The sequence below is a fragment of the Thamnophis sirtalis genome, unplaced genomic scaffold (assembly GCF_051295495.1).
Source record: "Thamnophis sirtalis isolate CommonGarterSnake01/CBP01778 unplaced genomic scaffold, rThaSir2_p1.2 scaffold_3, whole genome shotgun sequence".
In the NCBI taxonomy this organism is placed as follows: domain Eukaryota; kingdom Metazoa; phylum Chordata; class Lepidosauria; order Squamata; family Natricidae; genus Thamnophis; species Thamnophis sirtalis.
The window spans coordinates 1,714,669-1,729,618 of NW_028261383.1; the positions used below are offsets into that span (position 1 = coordinate 1,714,669).

Sequence of the window (14,950 nt, forward strand, 5' to 3'; positions counted from 1 at the left end):
TTCTGGTGTCCCCGAAGTTCAACAGACTCCACAAATCGTTTCTCACGTTCTGGGCATTGATGGGAGTGACTGGTGGGTGTGTAACACTTTCCAAGCCACAGGTGTGAAAGCTGACAGAATAACAGACTTGGAAGGGAACCTGGAGGTCCTCAAGCTCAAAACTCCCCCCTCCAGCAAGAGATCCTATGCCCATGATGGTGAACCTGTAGCAACCGATTTCGCCCTCCCCAGGCTCCACGAAAGCCCTGCGTTCTTGCATGGAACAGCGGGGGTGGGAGCACACGTGTCCCAGGTGGCATTTGGAGCCATATTTGGTTGCATTCCAGTTGTCAGCTCTGACCCTCATGCGCACACTGGCAAGCTCATTTTTCACCCTCTCCAACCTTCAGGAAAGCCGGGGAGGGGTCGCATGTGTGTTTGGGGGGGGGAAATCATCGTCAGGTTGATATGCCGGACAGTTGGCCTTCGCGGGAACTCTTCTCCCTGCCACATGCGCAGTAGATTGTTATGGTTTATTCTAATTTAAAGAATTATTGGTACTTAGGATTTTGCCTTTAGTGAAGAAAGTTGGAAGCTTCTTTTATCTCTATAGCTTTTTCCACATTTTGTCTGCCCTCTTCAATTTTGTTTTTCCCTCACTCCCTTTCTTTTTTTTCTGTTCTTTCTCCTTTCTTTTCTTGCACTTTAACTTTTCCTAAAATTTAAGAAAGCTTACAAACTTCTATATGATTTTCGGAGTTTGATCCACTATTGGACACTGTTCCACCATCAGGGCATAATGGGGATTTTCCCATGTCATTTTTCTGATGTGTCGCTTTTGAGCAAAACTTGATCGCACTCTATGCCAGTGGTGGGTTTCTACCGGTTCGCACCATTTCTCCCAAACCGGTAGCTCTTCCATCAAGCAGAGAGCAAACCGGTTCTGTTGCTTTGAAAGTGGGCCCACCCACTTTAATCAAAATTTTCATTAAATGTTGTACAGATATCTGCTTGAATGTAAACTTGAGGAAGAACATGTTAAGGAAACTATGGTTGCCTGGGCAAAAAAAATTGGTTGCAATGTTGAATTGGCTCAATGGGAAAGACTTTGGACACTCAATCGGAAATGAACAATGGCCACAAACTACAAGGAAATTCTGTACAAGATGTTCTACACATGGCACCTTTCCCCAGCACCGCTCTCTGAAATGTTTAAAAATTTGGCCCCCAATTGTTGGAAGTGCAAGAAAACAGCAGGAACCTTTTTCCATATGTGGTGGACATGCAACGAGGCAAAAAGATATTGGAGAATGGTACAATTATGGCTGGAACAAATGGTGGGAGATCAAATTCTGTTCAAACCAGAAATTTTCCTCCTAGGTATAAAACCAGAGGGGTATAAGAAGGATGCACTTTATGTAGTTATCCATGTATTGACAGCGGCATAAATAACCCATTGGGGAAAAGGAAGTATCCAATCAGAGTTAGACATAATTAGGAAAATCTTGGCCTGTGCGGAAGCAGATAAGGTTCACTCTAGAATTAAAAAAGAAAGAGGAGTCGGAATATTATGAAGTTCGGAAGAGATTTTATTATTGGTATAAGACAAGGTGACAAGACTGGAACAAAGTGTAAACAATGTGATTGGATAGAAGGATAGATAAAGTTACTAAGTAGACTGTCAGCTAATGGATGAGATTATGTACATATATATGATTGTATGGCCATAATGGCTTCGCTGTGCAGCACTATTTTAAATGCAAAAATAAAAATATATTTAAAAAAAGAAAAAGGGGCCCACCCACCGGCCCCTGGGGTTAGACCTCTCTCTATTTCAGCTTCTGAAGCCCAGCTGATTGGGGAGGGAGATTGAATTGCCCCTCCTTCGCTGTTTTCCTTCCTTTCAGAGCAAGTTTATTTTAAGTGCGCACGGACAATCAGCAAACCGGTAGGAATCCACCAGTGCTCTATGCATCTGTATGGCTTCATTCCAGCCTGATTATTCCTAAGGTTTTGTTTTCAGGTAAAACTTTTCCCACACTCCCCACATTTATAGGGCCTCCTTCCTGCCCCTCCTGGTGCCTCTGTAGTTCAGAAGAATCCACAAATCTATTCTCACCTTCTGGGCATTGATAGGGTCTCTCTCAGGTGTGAAGCCTCTGATGTTTAAACTAGGTGTGACTTTTCATCAAAACATCTCCACATTCTTTTGTCTTCACCTTGTCTTCTCCGTGTTCCTCTTCTAAGAACTCTCAATTTATCATCTAGAGGTAGTCCTCTACTTACGACCACCGTTGAACCCAAAGTTTCTGTTGACAAGTGTTAAGTCCTCGAGGCTATGACACCATTGTCTTGCATTGCTAGCTCCTGATTGGCTAAGACGCGAGGAGCCAGCTGGCGGGAAAATCCAGCCAATCTATTGGTTAAGCATCTGACAGCTCTGGTATAAAAGGGCTGTCAGCTGTCAAATGTTTTGTTGTTTGCTGGTTCGAGGTTTGCCTTACGTTGAGCTGCCTCAACTCACTGGCGACGAGACATCGCTCCAAGGCTAATTCCTCATGTTCCGTCCTTCTAAGGATGGCTTACATACCAGCATTCACGGCATTCAGCCCGACCACTGAAATATGGGACACCTACCTCGAGAGATTTGAGTGCTTCCTGGAGGCAAACGACTTCACTGGTTTCTCTAGTGGCCGTAAAAGAGGCTATTTACGCAGCACCTGTGGCCATGAGAGGTTTGGAACAGCTAGGGCTTTAGCGGCCCCTCCATCCATTCGATGCCTTGGGAGACACTTTTGGCGAAACTTAAAAATCACTACTCCCCAACTCCCACACTGTCAGGGCTGCTTCGCTCGGTAACCAAGAAAGAAACCACTCAACTCCATTTTGCAGAATTAAGAGTACTTTTACTGGTCATGAGTGGATAGTAGCTAGGGAAAGCAGGATCTGAGGCAAAAGCATGCGTAATCATAGATATCAATATGTGACCCGCTCCCCTCCCTTTGGTAACCCTATCCCATAGTCCAAACACACCACAGGTGTTATGTGGGACACATCTTCAAAAATCATCATCAGGTTGATATGCCGCACAGTTGGCCTTGGCGGGAACTCCTCTCCCTGCCACATGCGCAGTAGATGGTGAGAACAACTCCCTTCTTACAGTCACTCCTGCACAGAATACTTCCCTCACCCAAATACCATGCCCCCCCTCCCCGTTTCAATGGCAGCCGAAAAGCAAGCAGCAAAACAGAGGCTGACATCTGTGCATAGCCAGACGTTATGCGTTTAGGCAGAGGACCCAGAGAGAAGGGGAATCCGTGACCGATTATATGGCTTCCCTCAGGACAGTGACCCTACACTGTGGCTTTCCTGTGCTGGATGATGCTCTGTGCGAACAGCTGGTCTGTGGTATCAAAGACCTCAGACTTCAGCGACGTTTGCTGGCGCGAAAAGAACTGAGCCATTAGGCAGCTGAGGATGAAGCCATGGCATACGACACGCCCCAACAGCTCCGTTCCACCCGGCTGGAAACGGCCTGGCAGAACGAACCGTCCGGTCGGCTAAAGAGGCATTGGGCTGCCTGGGGCCAAGGAATTGGCACGACAAACTGCCCCAATACCTCCTGGCGCAGGATACAACCCCGGGCCCTGTCATCAAGCAAAGTCCTGCAGAACGACTTATTTGTCGCCAGCTCCAGAGAACCCTGGACTGGCTGCATAACCCCGGTTATGCAGCAGAAAAAAGCCCCCTCGCAGGCGACACCACATTGGCCTTTAATGTGGGAGACCCCCGTCTACGCCCAAAACTATGGGGCCAAACCAAGGTGGCTTCCCGTACAAATCACGCAACTAACTGGACCCTACTCTTATAGGGTCCAGCCCAATGATGGGCGAATGTGGCGCTGGCACATCAACCAGCTCCGACGGCGAGCCACCAGCACAGCAGATCAACACCCAGGACAGGCCCAACCCTGTGAGTTTTCCCCATTTTACCACCTTTCTTCCCACACGAGTTAAGTGAAACACTGCAGTTGTATAGCTAGTTTTATGGTTGTTAAGTGAATCTGACTTCACCCTTCACTTTGCTTGTCAAAAGGTCGCAAAAGGGGATCAGGTGACCCTGGGACACTGTAACCGTCATAAATGTGAGTCAGTGGTCAAGCATCTGAATTTTGATCACATGACCATAGGGTTGCTGAGACATGGTCATAAGTCACTTTTTTCAGTGCCACTGTAACTTTGAATGGACACTAAATGAACCCTCCCTTTGCTTTTCATCCGTTTTCCATTTTCTTTTCAAATACTTAGAATCCAAGGGCTAGAAGGGACCTACCACAGAATAACAGAGGCGCAGGCTTCTAGTCCCACCTTCCCTGGGCAAGGCAGGAGTCCTTATACGGTTCCTGACAATTTCACATTAGATATTAGGTTTCCACGATCTCATCAGATTTTCATTTTCATGACTTAGAATTAATTTGTTTTAAAAATTATAAAAACATTTAACTTAGCAAAGAAAATTTCCAAGGAGGCAATTTTAATGGACAAATTCCAGGAGGCAAGGCGCTCCAATTGGCAAGGAGAAGTATTCTCATGTTACCTTGCAAGATTTTCCTCCTGTGTGGATTTTTCATGTGCATCTGAAGATCTGATGATCAGATAAAAAACTTTGCCACATTCTAAGCCCTGATACATCACACTTCAAGCATTTAAACTGCATCTTTTGCTATATGGATTAGAGTTTGATTTTTAAGGAACGATTGACAAGAAAATGCTCTCCCACGATCTAAGAGTTTCTAATTTTTCTCCCTTTTATGATCTCTTATATGGCTTCTAAGGGTTGAACAACTATGAAAAACTGTTCTACCATCAGGGCCTATTAGGGCTTTTCCCATGTCATTTTTCTCATGTCTCCCTTTCGAACAAAACATTACCACACTCTCTGCATCTCTATGGCTTCACTCGTGAATGGATCTTTTGATGCCTCCCAAGGTGTTGTTTTCGGGAAAAACATTTCCCACACTCCACACATAGGTATGGCTTCTCCCCCGTGTGGATTCTCAGATGAACCCGAAGCAGTGTTGCTGTGAGAAAACTTTTCCCACACTCCCCACATTTATAGGGCCTCTCTCCTGTGTGCCCCTTCTGATGTCTTCGAAGTTCAGCAGCCTCCACAAATGTTTTCTCACATTCTGAGCATTGATAGGGTCTGTCTTTAGTGTGACGTCTCTGATGTGGAATTAGGTCTGACTTGTAGCGAAAACACCGCCCACATTCTTGGCATTTGTGGGGTTTGGAAGGCTCCTCTCCTTTGTGAATCCTCTCATGTTTTCTAAGAGTATATTTGCGACCAAAAGATTTTCCACACACGGAGCACTTGTGGCATTTCGCACCCGTGTGGGTTTGCCAGTGAATTCTAAGATATGATGAACGACCAAATGCTTTCCCACATTCTAAACATTTGAACTTTTTTTCCCCTCTGTGAACGTTCTCATGCATTCTGAGGCATTGTATTGTACGGAAAAATGTTCCACACTCGATGCACATATAAGGCTTCACGCCTGTATGGATACTCTGATGTTGAAAAAGAGTTTCTTTAAGAGAAAAACATTTATCACAATCATTACATTTATATAGTTTTTCTCCACAGTGCATTCTTTGGTGTCTTCTAAGTTCAGAAGAACCCACAAATCTTTTCTCACATTCTGGGCATTTATAGGGTCTATCCCCAGTGTGAAGTTTCTGATGTCGAATTAGGTGTCCCTTGTGAAGAAAACATCTCCCACAATCTGGGCATTGATGGGGTCTTTCTCCGGTGTGACCTCTCTGATGTCTGATTAGACGTGATTTATAGCCAAAACATCTCCCACATTCTGGGCACTGAAAGGGTTTTCCCCCAGTGTGAATTCTCTGATGTTGAATTATAGTTGACTTTTCACCAAAACATCTCCCACATTCTTGGCATTTGTGGGGTTTTTCCCCAGTGTGAATTCTCTGATGTTTCAGCCAGGATGATTTGCTGGAAAAAGATTTCCCACATTCTATGCATGTTTTGTTTTCGTCCTTTGTGTGTGTTTTATTATGTTGGTAAAGAGATGAGCTCCGGGTGAAACTCTTCCCACATTCTAGGCATTTATAAGGACTCTGCGCTGTGTGAATTTTCTCATGTCTTTTAAACAATTGTTTATAACGGAAAGATTTCCCACACTCCAGACATTGGTAAGGTTTTCCTCCGGTGTGGATTTCCTGATGTTTAAGCAGCTGCGAGGTTTGGGAAAAGCACAGCCCACATTGCACACACTTGCAGGGCTTCTCTTCAGTTGGGCTGTTCTGAGGCCTAGAGAAATGCCGTCTCTCAGGAAATCTTCCCCAGCACTTCCAGGACTCCTGAGGTCTCTTTCCCTGGTGGATTCGCTGATGGGCTCCAAGGTCCGAGCCTTTAGCAAAACGCTCCCTGCACTCTCCGCATTTGTAAGGCTTCAGTCCTGGGTGGCTCCGGACATGTTTGGCAAAGCTCCACACTCCAGGAAAGGATTTCCCACAAAGGAAACACAGGTGGGATCCATTCCCCGTGTGCAGCTTCCGGTGAATCAAAAGGAGGGACCGGTAAGCAAAGGATTTCCCACAATCGGAGCATTTGGAGAGTCTCCCCTGATTCCTCTGGGGGGACCTTTGGCCAAAGTGTTCCCCCCTCTGCATAGTCTCCAGGGGCTGCTCACTTCGAGGGATTTCTATCGGAGGAAATTCGAACAAGCAGAACTTTGGCCAAAAGGTTGAACAATGGGCAGGAGGAGGGAGGGGCTCTAGCATGAGTCCAAAAGCCGAGAAGATGAAACCTCTGGCCTTGGTGACTGACCCAGATTGGATCCTGCAAGCAGAACTTTGTGCAAAGGTTTTCCTGGTGGCACCTGCAGGATGAAGAAAAAAGAAGTGAAGGAGAGAAGATTTATTTTCTTCAGCTCTCCAAATAGCCCAAACAATAGCTGGGACACCCCCTATATGAACACTGGTGGGGTCCTCAAAGCCTCTATTCCCCCCACCCACCCCAGAATGAAAGACATGCTGGGATGCCGCCTGTGGAGCTGACCTCCCCTCTGCTTTTCTTAGTATGATGAGAGAGATGGCTGACAGAATCCCTGTTGCCCCTCATTTGCCTGCCTGAACTGGGGATGAACCCTGCCTTTTCCTTTTGCTCGCTTTGGGTGTGGGAGATGATTCTATACGATGGGAGAGAAACTGCAAAGATCCCTCATAGGATTTATATGTTCCAAGTAGAGCTAATTGTGTACAGAGTACAACCCATGTAGGTATTCATAGACCCTGTTCTTTGGGCCAGCACAGATTGATTTGATTTGGTTTATTGCATTTCTATGCCGCCCTATTCACAGAGGGACTCAGGGAAGCTCACAAACCAAAGTAAGGGTGGGGATACAAACAGGAGGAAAACAACGGAGAAACAACTACAACAATTTAAAAACAATCAACAAGCACACAATTCGAGCGGGGACGGGAACTCGTCAGCCCCAGGCCTGTCGGAACAGCCAGGTTTTAAGGGCTTTGCGGAAAGCCTGAAGGGTGGTGAGGGTCCGAATCTCCACGGGGAGCTCGTTCCAGAGGGCCGGAGCAGCCACAGAGAAGGCCCTCCTCCGGGTGGTAGCCAATCGGCATTGGCCGGTAGATGGAATTCGGAGGAGGCCTAGTCTGTGGGATCTAATAGGTCTATTGGAGGTAATTGGCAGCAGGCGGTCTCTCAAGTACCCAGGTCCAATACCATGAAGGGCTTTATAAGTGACAACTAGCACCTTGAAGCGTATCCGAAGACTAATAGGCAGCCAGTGCAGCTCGCGGAGGATAGATGTGACGTGGGTGTACCGGGGTGCACCCACAATCGCTCGCGCGGCTGCATTCTGGACAAGCTGAAGTCTCTGAATGCTCTTGAAGGGCTGCCCCATGTAGAGCGCATTGCAGTAGTATGAATATGTCTCCCAGCTAGAATGGCTTCCTATTGTAGCTTTATAGTTAAGGGAGGATGCAAATACATTGATTGGGGCCAGCAATGCAGTTTGAACACAACAGGGAACAAACAATTCCCATTAAAAAAATTGACCCTAGAATATATGGACCTAAAGAGGAAGACCGATGGAAGCCTATCACTTTCAGAAGGAAACAACAACCGAGAGCAAATCCCCTTCTATGTATCCTCCTCCACTCCAAGGAATCAATTGCTGTCATGTTCTCCCCCTGGAAGGAAATATGCAGCCACCCACAAAAGAGCAATAGTTCCTTAAAAAGAGGCAAAATCCTGCATTTCTACAACAGGAAGAAAATATCTCGGCATTTCATAGGGAAAGAAAGCGAGTTTCAGTGACAGGTGATTCAATTCTTAGGAAAACAGAAACTATAGACTGCAGAGCAGATAGTCGTTCTAGGACCAACCTTTCTTGTCCTGCACCTGGAGATCAATAAGACAACAATGAATCTGAAAAGAACCAATGTGGTTCCATTTTGAAGAATAATAAAAACACAGATCTTTGAACCTCTAGAGACAAAGTTATAAATAAAAGCTAGCATGGGTTTGTTAAAACAGATCATGCCAAAACAATCTTATTTCCTTATTTGACGAGAATGTTTAGTCTGGACTAGACAAAAAGGATTGGGGTGACATAATAGCAGTATTCTAGTATTTGAGGGGCTGCCAGAATGTAGAGGAGGTCAGTCTATTCTCCAAGCACCAGAAGGCAGGACGAGAAATATTGGATGGAAGCTAACCAAGGAGAGGAGCAAGCTGGAATTAAGGAGAAACTTCCTAACAGGGAGGACAATTAATCAGTGGAGCAAGTGGTTTGCAGAGGAGTCTTTTAAGAAAAGAATGGACAGCCACCAGTGTTCCCTCTAAGCTGCGCACGTCCGCGGCCGCACAGATAACAAAAAAACACCGCCAGTTCCTGGGAAAACGGGATTTGCTGGTTGTAGCCTGCGTTTCTCTGCACATCCGGGGTTTCTCAGCATTTTTTCTGCGATCCCTTCGCTTTGGGGAGAGAGGGAAGCAGCGTGGAATTGGAATGCCTGAGCCAAAGGGGTCCACGGGATCTTGAGACTTGATTTTTGAGCAGTACCAATCCTTTCCACTCTTTCCTTTTCCTTTCTGTCCTTCTTTTATCTTCCTTTCTTTTTCCTTTCCTTTCTCTTTGCCTTTCCTTCTTTTCCATTTCCTTTTCTTTCTCCTTTCCTTTCTTTTTTCCTTTCCTTCTTTTCCATTTCCTTTCTCTTTCCCTTTCATTTCTCCTTTCCTTTCCTTCTTTTCCTTCTCCTTTTCTTCTTTTCCATTACCTTTTTCTTTTCCTTTCCTTTCTTTTTCCCATTTCCTTTCCTTTTTCCTTTCCTTCTTTTCTATTTCCTTTCCTTTCTCCTTTCCTTTCCTTTTTCCTTTCCTTCTTTTCCATTTCCTTTTCTTTTTAATTCCTTTTCTTTTTCCTTTCCTTTCTCTTTTCCTTTCCTTTCTTCTTTCCCATTTCCTTTCCTTTCCTTTTCTATTTCCTTTCTCTTTTCCCTTCTCCTTTCCTTTCCTTTTTCCTTTCCTTCTTTTCTATTACCTTTCCTTTTTCCTTTCCTTTCTCTTTTCCTTTCCTTTCTTCTTTCCCATTTCCTTTCCTTTCTCCTTTCCTTTTTCCTTTCCTTCTTTCCCATTTCCTTTCCTTCTTTTCTATTTCCTTTCCTTTTTCCTTTCCTTAAACAATATTTAAACCAAGAAAAGATAAATCCAATCTCGAAAGAACAAAGGTGGGGGGGGGGCGATAAACAGGCCAATAACGACAGCAGAAGTAGAATTAGTCCTGAAAAACCAGAAGAAGAATAAAACCCCAGGACCAGATGGAATCCAGGTGGAGTTATATCAAATAATATTGGAAGAACTAGGATTGGAAATGTTTAATGAAGTTTTAGAAAAGCCAAGATGCTTGAATCATGGACGGGAGCAATATCGTTCATCCCTAAAGAAGCAGCTAACTTACAAGAAATTCAAAGCTATAAACCAATTTCACTATTGAATTCCGATTATAAATTATTTGCAGCAATTACGGCAGGAAGAATTAAACAAGTGCTAAATGAATGAATACATTCAGATGAAAATGGATTTTTACATCACAGACACATTAAAAATAATACAAGAGTCATCCTAGATATATTAGAATATTATGAGGTGCATGAGGAAAACCAATTGGTTTTGGTTTTTCTTAATGCACAAAAAACATTCGACAACGTAATCTGGAAGTTTATAACAACTCAATTAGATAGGATGAAACTTGAAGAAAAATTTACAAAAATGATAGAAAAACTACATAATACCCAGACAGCCAAAGTTTGATGAACGGAGATCTAACAGATAAGGTTGAAATAAAAAAGGAAGTTAGACAGGGATGCCCCTCTCTCCTTTGCTGTTTATATTAACTTTGGAAATATTGTTAAATGAAATCAGGAAGGACCAGGGAATAAAAGGATTAAGACTTAAAAATGAAGAATATAACATCCAAGTTTACGCTGATGATTTAGTATTTGTTTTAGAGGATCCATTAGAATCTCGTCTGAAATTTTCAAAAATTAGAAGAATATGGGGAGGTGGCAGGATTAAAAATTAATAAAAGCAAAACAAAAATGAAAAGTGAAAATATGACAAAAAAGCAAGAAGAGGAATTGGAATTAGTGACTACAATGCAAGTTGGAAAAGTATTCAATTATCACTTTTGTTATTTTTGTTGCAAGCCGCACCTATAAATCCTGGTAAAACTTTCTTCCAGGAATTAAACAAACTAACATCCAGGTTCATCTGACAAGGCCAAAAAGCGAGGATTAAAGTCAATGCAAGATAACAAGGAGAGAGGAGGCTCAGCATTACCAGACTGGGAATTATATGCACAAGCAGTAACACTAACATGCTTGAAGGACTAGATGGAGTTAAAAAATAAAAGAATCTTGACCTTAGAAGGCCACAATCTGCAAGTAGGTTGGCACACGTTCCTATGGGATGGTAAAAACAAAACACACAAATACTTTCAAAAACATCTAATTAGAAATGCGTTATTGCAAAACTGGCTCAAAATTTAAAAAAACCACTATGTGAAAATCCAGAATTGGCTATCCCCGACAGAAAGGATGTTGCACCCAAATTTTACAGATATGAATAAAGTTATAAGATACAGAGACTGAATTAATGGACAGGGAAATTTAAAAACAATCGAATTGGTAGAACAAAACATGAAAGCCGACTGGCTAACTTACTTGAAAATTAAAGGTAAACACAAAAACGATACTAAATTATACGACATCCAAATGGAACCACACGAATTAAACAAAATAATTCAAAGTATAGAAAGAAAGATGATAGGGTGAATATATAAATTTCTTCTGAAATATAAAATGGAAGAAGAAATAGTGAAGGAACAAATTCGTAAGAAGGGCACAGAACTTTGGCTACAATATTGAATTAGATAAATGGAGAAAATTTGGGGGAACAAATTTAAAAATGACACTATCGGTTGCATACAAGGAAAACTGGTACAAAATGTTTTACAGATGACACCTACCACCAGCAAGGTTAGCAAAAATCTCAGCAAATATATCACCAAAATGTTGGGAATGTGAAATAGCACATGGAACATATAATCACATATGGTGGATGTTTGAGGAAGCCAAAAAGTATGGGAAAAAATTAAAAATTGGTTAGAATCGATAACAGAACTCAAAATTGATTGGAAACCAGAAGTATTTTTATTAGGAATAATGAGAACCAATTGTCTTTGTATAAAAAAGAAGTCCAGTATTTAATTCTAAACATAATAACGATAGTGAGGATTACTTTTGCTTAGAAATGGACAAATAAATTGATACCAAGCGAAGACGAAATAAGAAAGGTTATGGTCTGTGCCGAAATGGACAAATTAAAAAAAGAAATTCAGGGAAAAGAAGAGACAGAATATTATCATGTTGAAAGAAATGTCCTTTTGGGTTCAGCTCCAAGTGGGGAAGAAGACACTGGAGACATGGAGGCTGCTTGGAAAGGTGGTTTATTGTTGGACAGGGCCACATGGCTTGAGTCCTGTACAGAAAAGGTGATCACATGCTTCAATGTAGGTGGAGAAGAAGAGAAGAAGGCTGAGGAAGGGGCTTCTAGGCTTTTTATACCCTGTTTAGTCCCACCTCTCTGTTTCCCGTTCCTGTGTAAGAAATGTATTCTGATTGGTTGTCAGAATCCCATGGTGCCATGCAGGGGGCTACTCTCTAGTCTGTGATGAGTTCTCAGATGCCTTGTGATCAGTTTATATGATCATGCCTTTCTGTAGCTTCTGGTGAAGTCTTTATTATGTAAAGTGGGCTAGCCTGGCCATCTCAATGGCCCATTAACTGGGGATGGACAGGAAGCTACAGGCAACTATTCTGTCTTTTAAAACATGTTTCTTTCTTTTCACATCCAGAGAAATATTCTGCCTTTTCGATATTTCCTAGGATATTTCATTTTTCTGGGAGAGGGCTGGATGATCACTTCCCACAATCAGATATGCGATAATTGGTATAGGTGGAGATAGGAAAGAAACAAAGGTCAATGAAAGAAGCCAACAAAGCCCAAAAATAGAATTTAAGGAGGATTAACATGTACTGTCCATGTGCACTCAAGAGACTTTAAATTTACTACAGGTAATCACTGAATATATCAGATCGATAAGTAAAATAAGAGGGTTAAAAATGGTGAAACTCAAACATATTAGAAGGGGAAATAACATAAGAAGAATTGTACCGATTTGAAACTGCTATAAGAAGGAACATGAAGTTCCAATGTATTGTGTAAATGTAGTTTATGTCTAAATTTGGTTTGTGTGTATTTTGTAAGTTTGAAAATATATTTTTTTAAAAGCAAAGAATATTCATTCTCTACCATTTAAATAAAGGCGAAAGAAAGTGGATCTTTTCTGCACTGGGAAAATACTCAACTCAATTCAAGGCATTTGAACCCCTTTTCTTCCCCTAAAGAAAAACCCTCCAACTCCCATTGAAGAGAGAAGGGCGGGTATTTCTTTCAGCCACCCAATAATCCCCCCCCTTAAACCCTTGGAGGAGAAGCCCCCTTTCCCTCCGTGGGGTGAGGCTCCCCCACCCCCCTTTGCCCAGAGGCTCCCCGTCCAGCCCCGCATCCACCCGCACCTTCCTCCTGGCACCGATTCGGGGCTACCTTCCTGCTGGCGGGGAGAAGCCCTCCTGGCAGCCCGAGGGAGAGCGGGAGCCCCACCTGCCCGGAGCGGGGCCCAGGAGCAGCCTTGCCGGAGGCCCAGAAGTTGCACAGTCGCCCAAAATGCCGCAAGTGGGGAAAAAGGCAGGAAAACTACCCGAAATTCAGCTCCCATCCAAGGTGGAGAGGGAGACCGAGAGCAGGCTCCTAGAGAGGATCCACGGACGCTTCCTTTCCTGCCGTTTCCGGTCCCCATTCCTCCCTTGCAGAGTGTGGGAGACGCTCTAGCCCCTCCTTCCTCTCCTCCTCCTTGATCAGCTGCAGTTTCGGGGTCCCGCAAGCGCCGTTTCTCCCTCGGAGGACGCTGGGCGAGAGCCGCCGCTTTCGCAGCCGAGTGGAGTCCAGAGGGGCCCGGAGCCTTTCCCTTCCTTCTCCCCCACTCCCTCAGGATTGGGAAGAGTCGGCCGGGAATCCCCGCTCCCTCCTTCCCCCGAGGTTTGGGGTGGACTTGGAGGCGGGACCGGGCGCTGGGATCCCCCATCCGGCACCTGGCAAGGCTGAGACGGTTGGGGAGGATGGGCTCCGTAGTAGAAGCTCGTGGCTTCCGCAGGGACACAGACCGACACTAAACGAGGATTCCCTTCCAGCCCTGGAAGTCAGCCAAGCCCTCCATCCATTCATTGCCCGCCGGCCGGTCTCCCTGCAGCAGAGGCGGCCCCGTGGAAGTGGAAGGAAGGAACCCCCCCCCCGCCTCTTCCTCCTCCCGCCAGGTGCAAAGGGCGAAAGTTTAATTCCCTGCCTTTCGTCCCTTCCCAAGGAGCTCCGTCTCCACTCGGGGGCGCCTCTTCCCGGGTGGGTTGTGGGGAAATGCTAAACTGCAAGTGGATGAGACACGTGGATCAGAGGTTGGATGTGATGCTTTTGCCAATTGTAGAAAATGGGCATCATGCTTCCCTTATTGTGCATCTCTGGGCATCAGGAAAGAACAACCTATGAGCTCTGCTTTCATCGTTGTTTGCCTCCTGTGTCTCTTCTGGTGTCTCCGAAGTTCAACAGACTCCAGAAATCATTTCTCACGTTCTGGGCATTGATGGGTGTGACTGGTGGGTGTGTAACACTTTCCAAGCCACAGGTGTGAAAGCTGACAGGATAACAGACTTGGAAGGGAACCTGGAGGTCCTCAAGCTCAAAACTCCCCCCTCCAGCAAGAGATCCTATGCCCATGATGGTGAACCTGTAGCAACCGATTTCGCCCTCCCCAGGCTCCACGAAAGCCCTGCGTTCTTGCATGGAACAGCGGGGGTGGGGGCACACGTGTCCCAGGTGGCATTTGGAGCCATATTTGGTTGCATTCCAGTTGTCAGCTCTGACCCTCATGCGCACACTGGCAAGCTCATTTTTCACCCTCTCCAGCCTTCAGGAAAGCCGGAGAGGGGTCGCATGTGTGTTTGGGGGGCGGGTCACCATACTGTTACTCCTATTTCTCTCCCTTGGACTAGTTGTAATCAGCAACTTTTCCTTTTATGCTGTAGCCTCATTCCCTTATTTATCTTTCTTCCTCTTCCCTGCATTCTTTTCTAGTTTCAACACCTTTTTTGTATCATGATACAAAATGTACAAAAATTCAGAGGTGAACTTTAGCCCAATTGGAATGCTTAAAAGATGTTCACAAATTTACGGTTTGAAACACTTGGAGGGTTGCAAAGAAACCCCAGGGAATAGGAGCTAATTTTAATGAAACTGCCTTGCCTGTTTTGGA

General features: G+C 44.4%; 1 protein-coding gene across 2 annotated transcripts; it reads right to left on the reverse strand.

Annotated features, from left to right (window-relative positions):
* Positions 1–4,252: 4,252 nt before the first annotated feature.
* LOC148047010 (uncharacterized) lies at positions 4,253–13,426 on the reverse strand. Of its 2 annotated transcripts, none has more exons than XM_087711177.1 (2): positions 13,252–13,426; positions 4,253–6,883 (listed from the first exon to the last, which is right to left on the reverse strand). In XM_087711177.1, exons 1-2 carry the CDS (start codon positions 13,364–13,366, stop codon positions 4,926–4,928), a joined length of 2,073 nt encoding a protein of 690 aa, XP_087567303.1. In that variant the 5' UTR covers positions 13,367–13,426; the 3' UTR covers positions 4,253–4,925. The 2 variants fall into 2 exon arrangements, with proteins under 2 accessions (XP_087567303.1, XP_087567302.1); XM_087711176.1 differs by having other exon boundaries at positions 13,195–13,426.
* Between the last annotated feature and the right edge of the window lie 1,524 nt (positions 13,427–14,950).

Bases quoted from the DNA above. Each gene is read 5' to 3' on its own strand.
- LOC148047010 (XM_087711176.1), bottom strand. From the start codon at position 13,366: ATGGGAGCTGAATTTCGGGTAGTTTTCCTGCCTTTTTCCCCACTTGCG. The intron at 6,884-13,194 runs GTAGCCCCGAAT...TTCATCCTGCAG, and splicing joins TTCTCCCCGCCAGCAGGAAG to GTGCCACCAGGAAAACCTTT.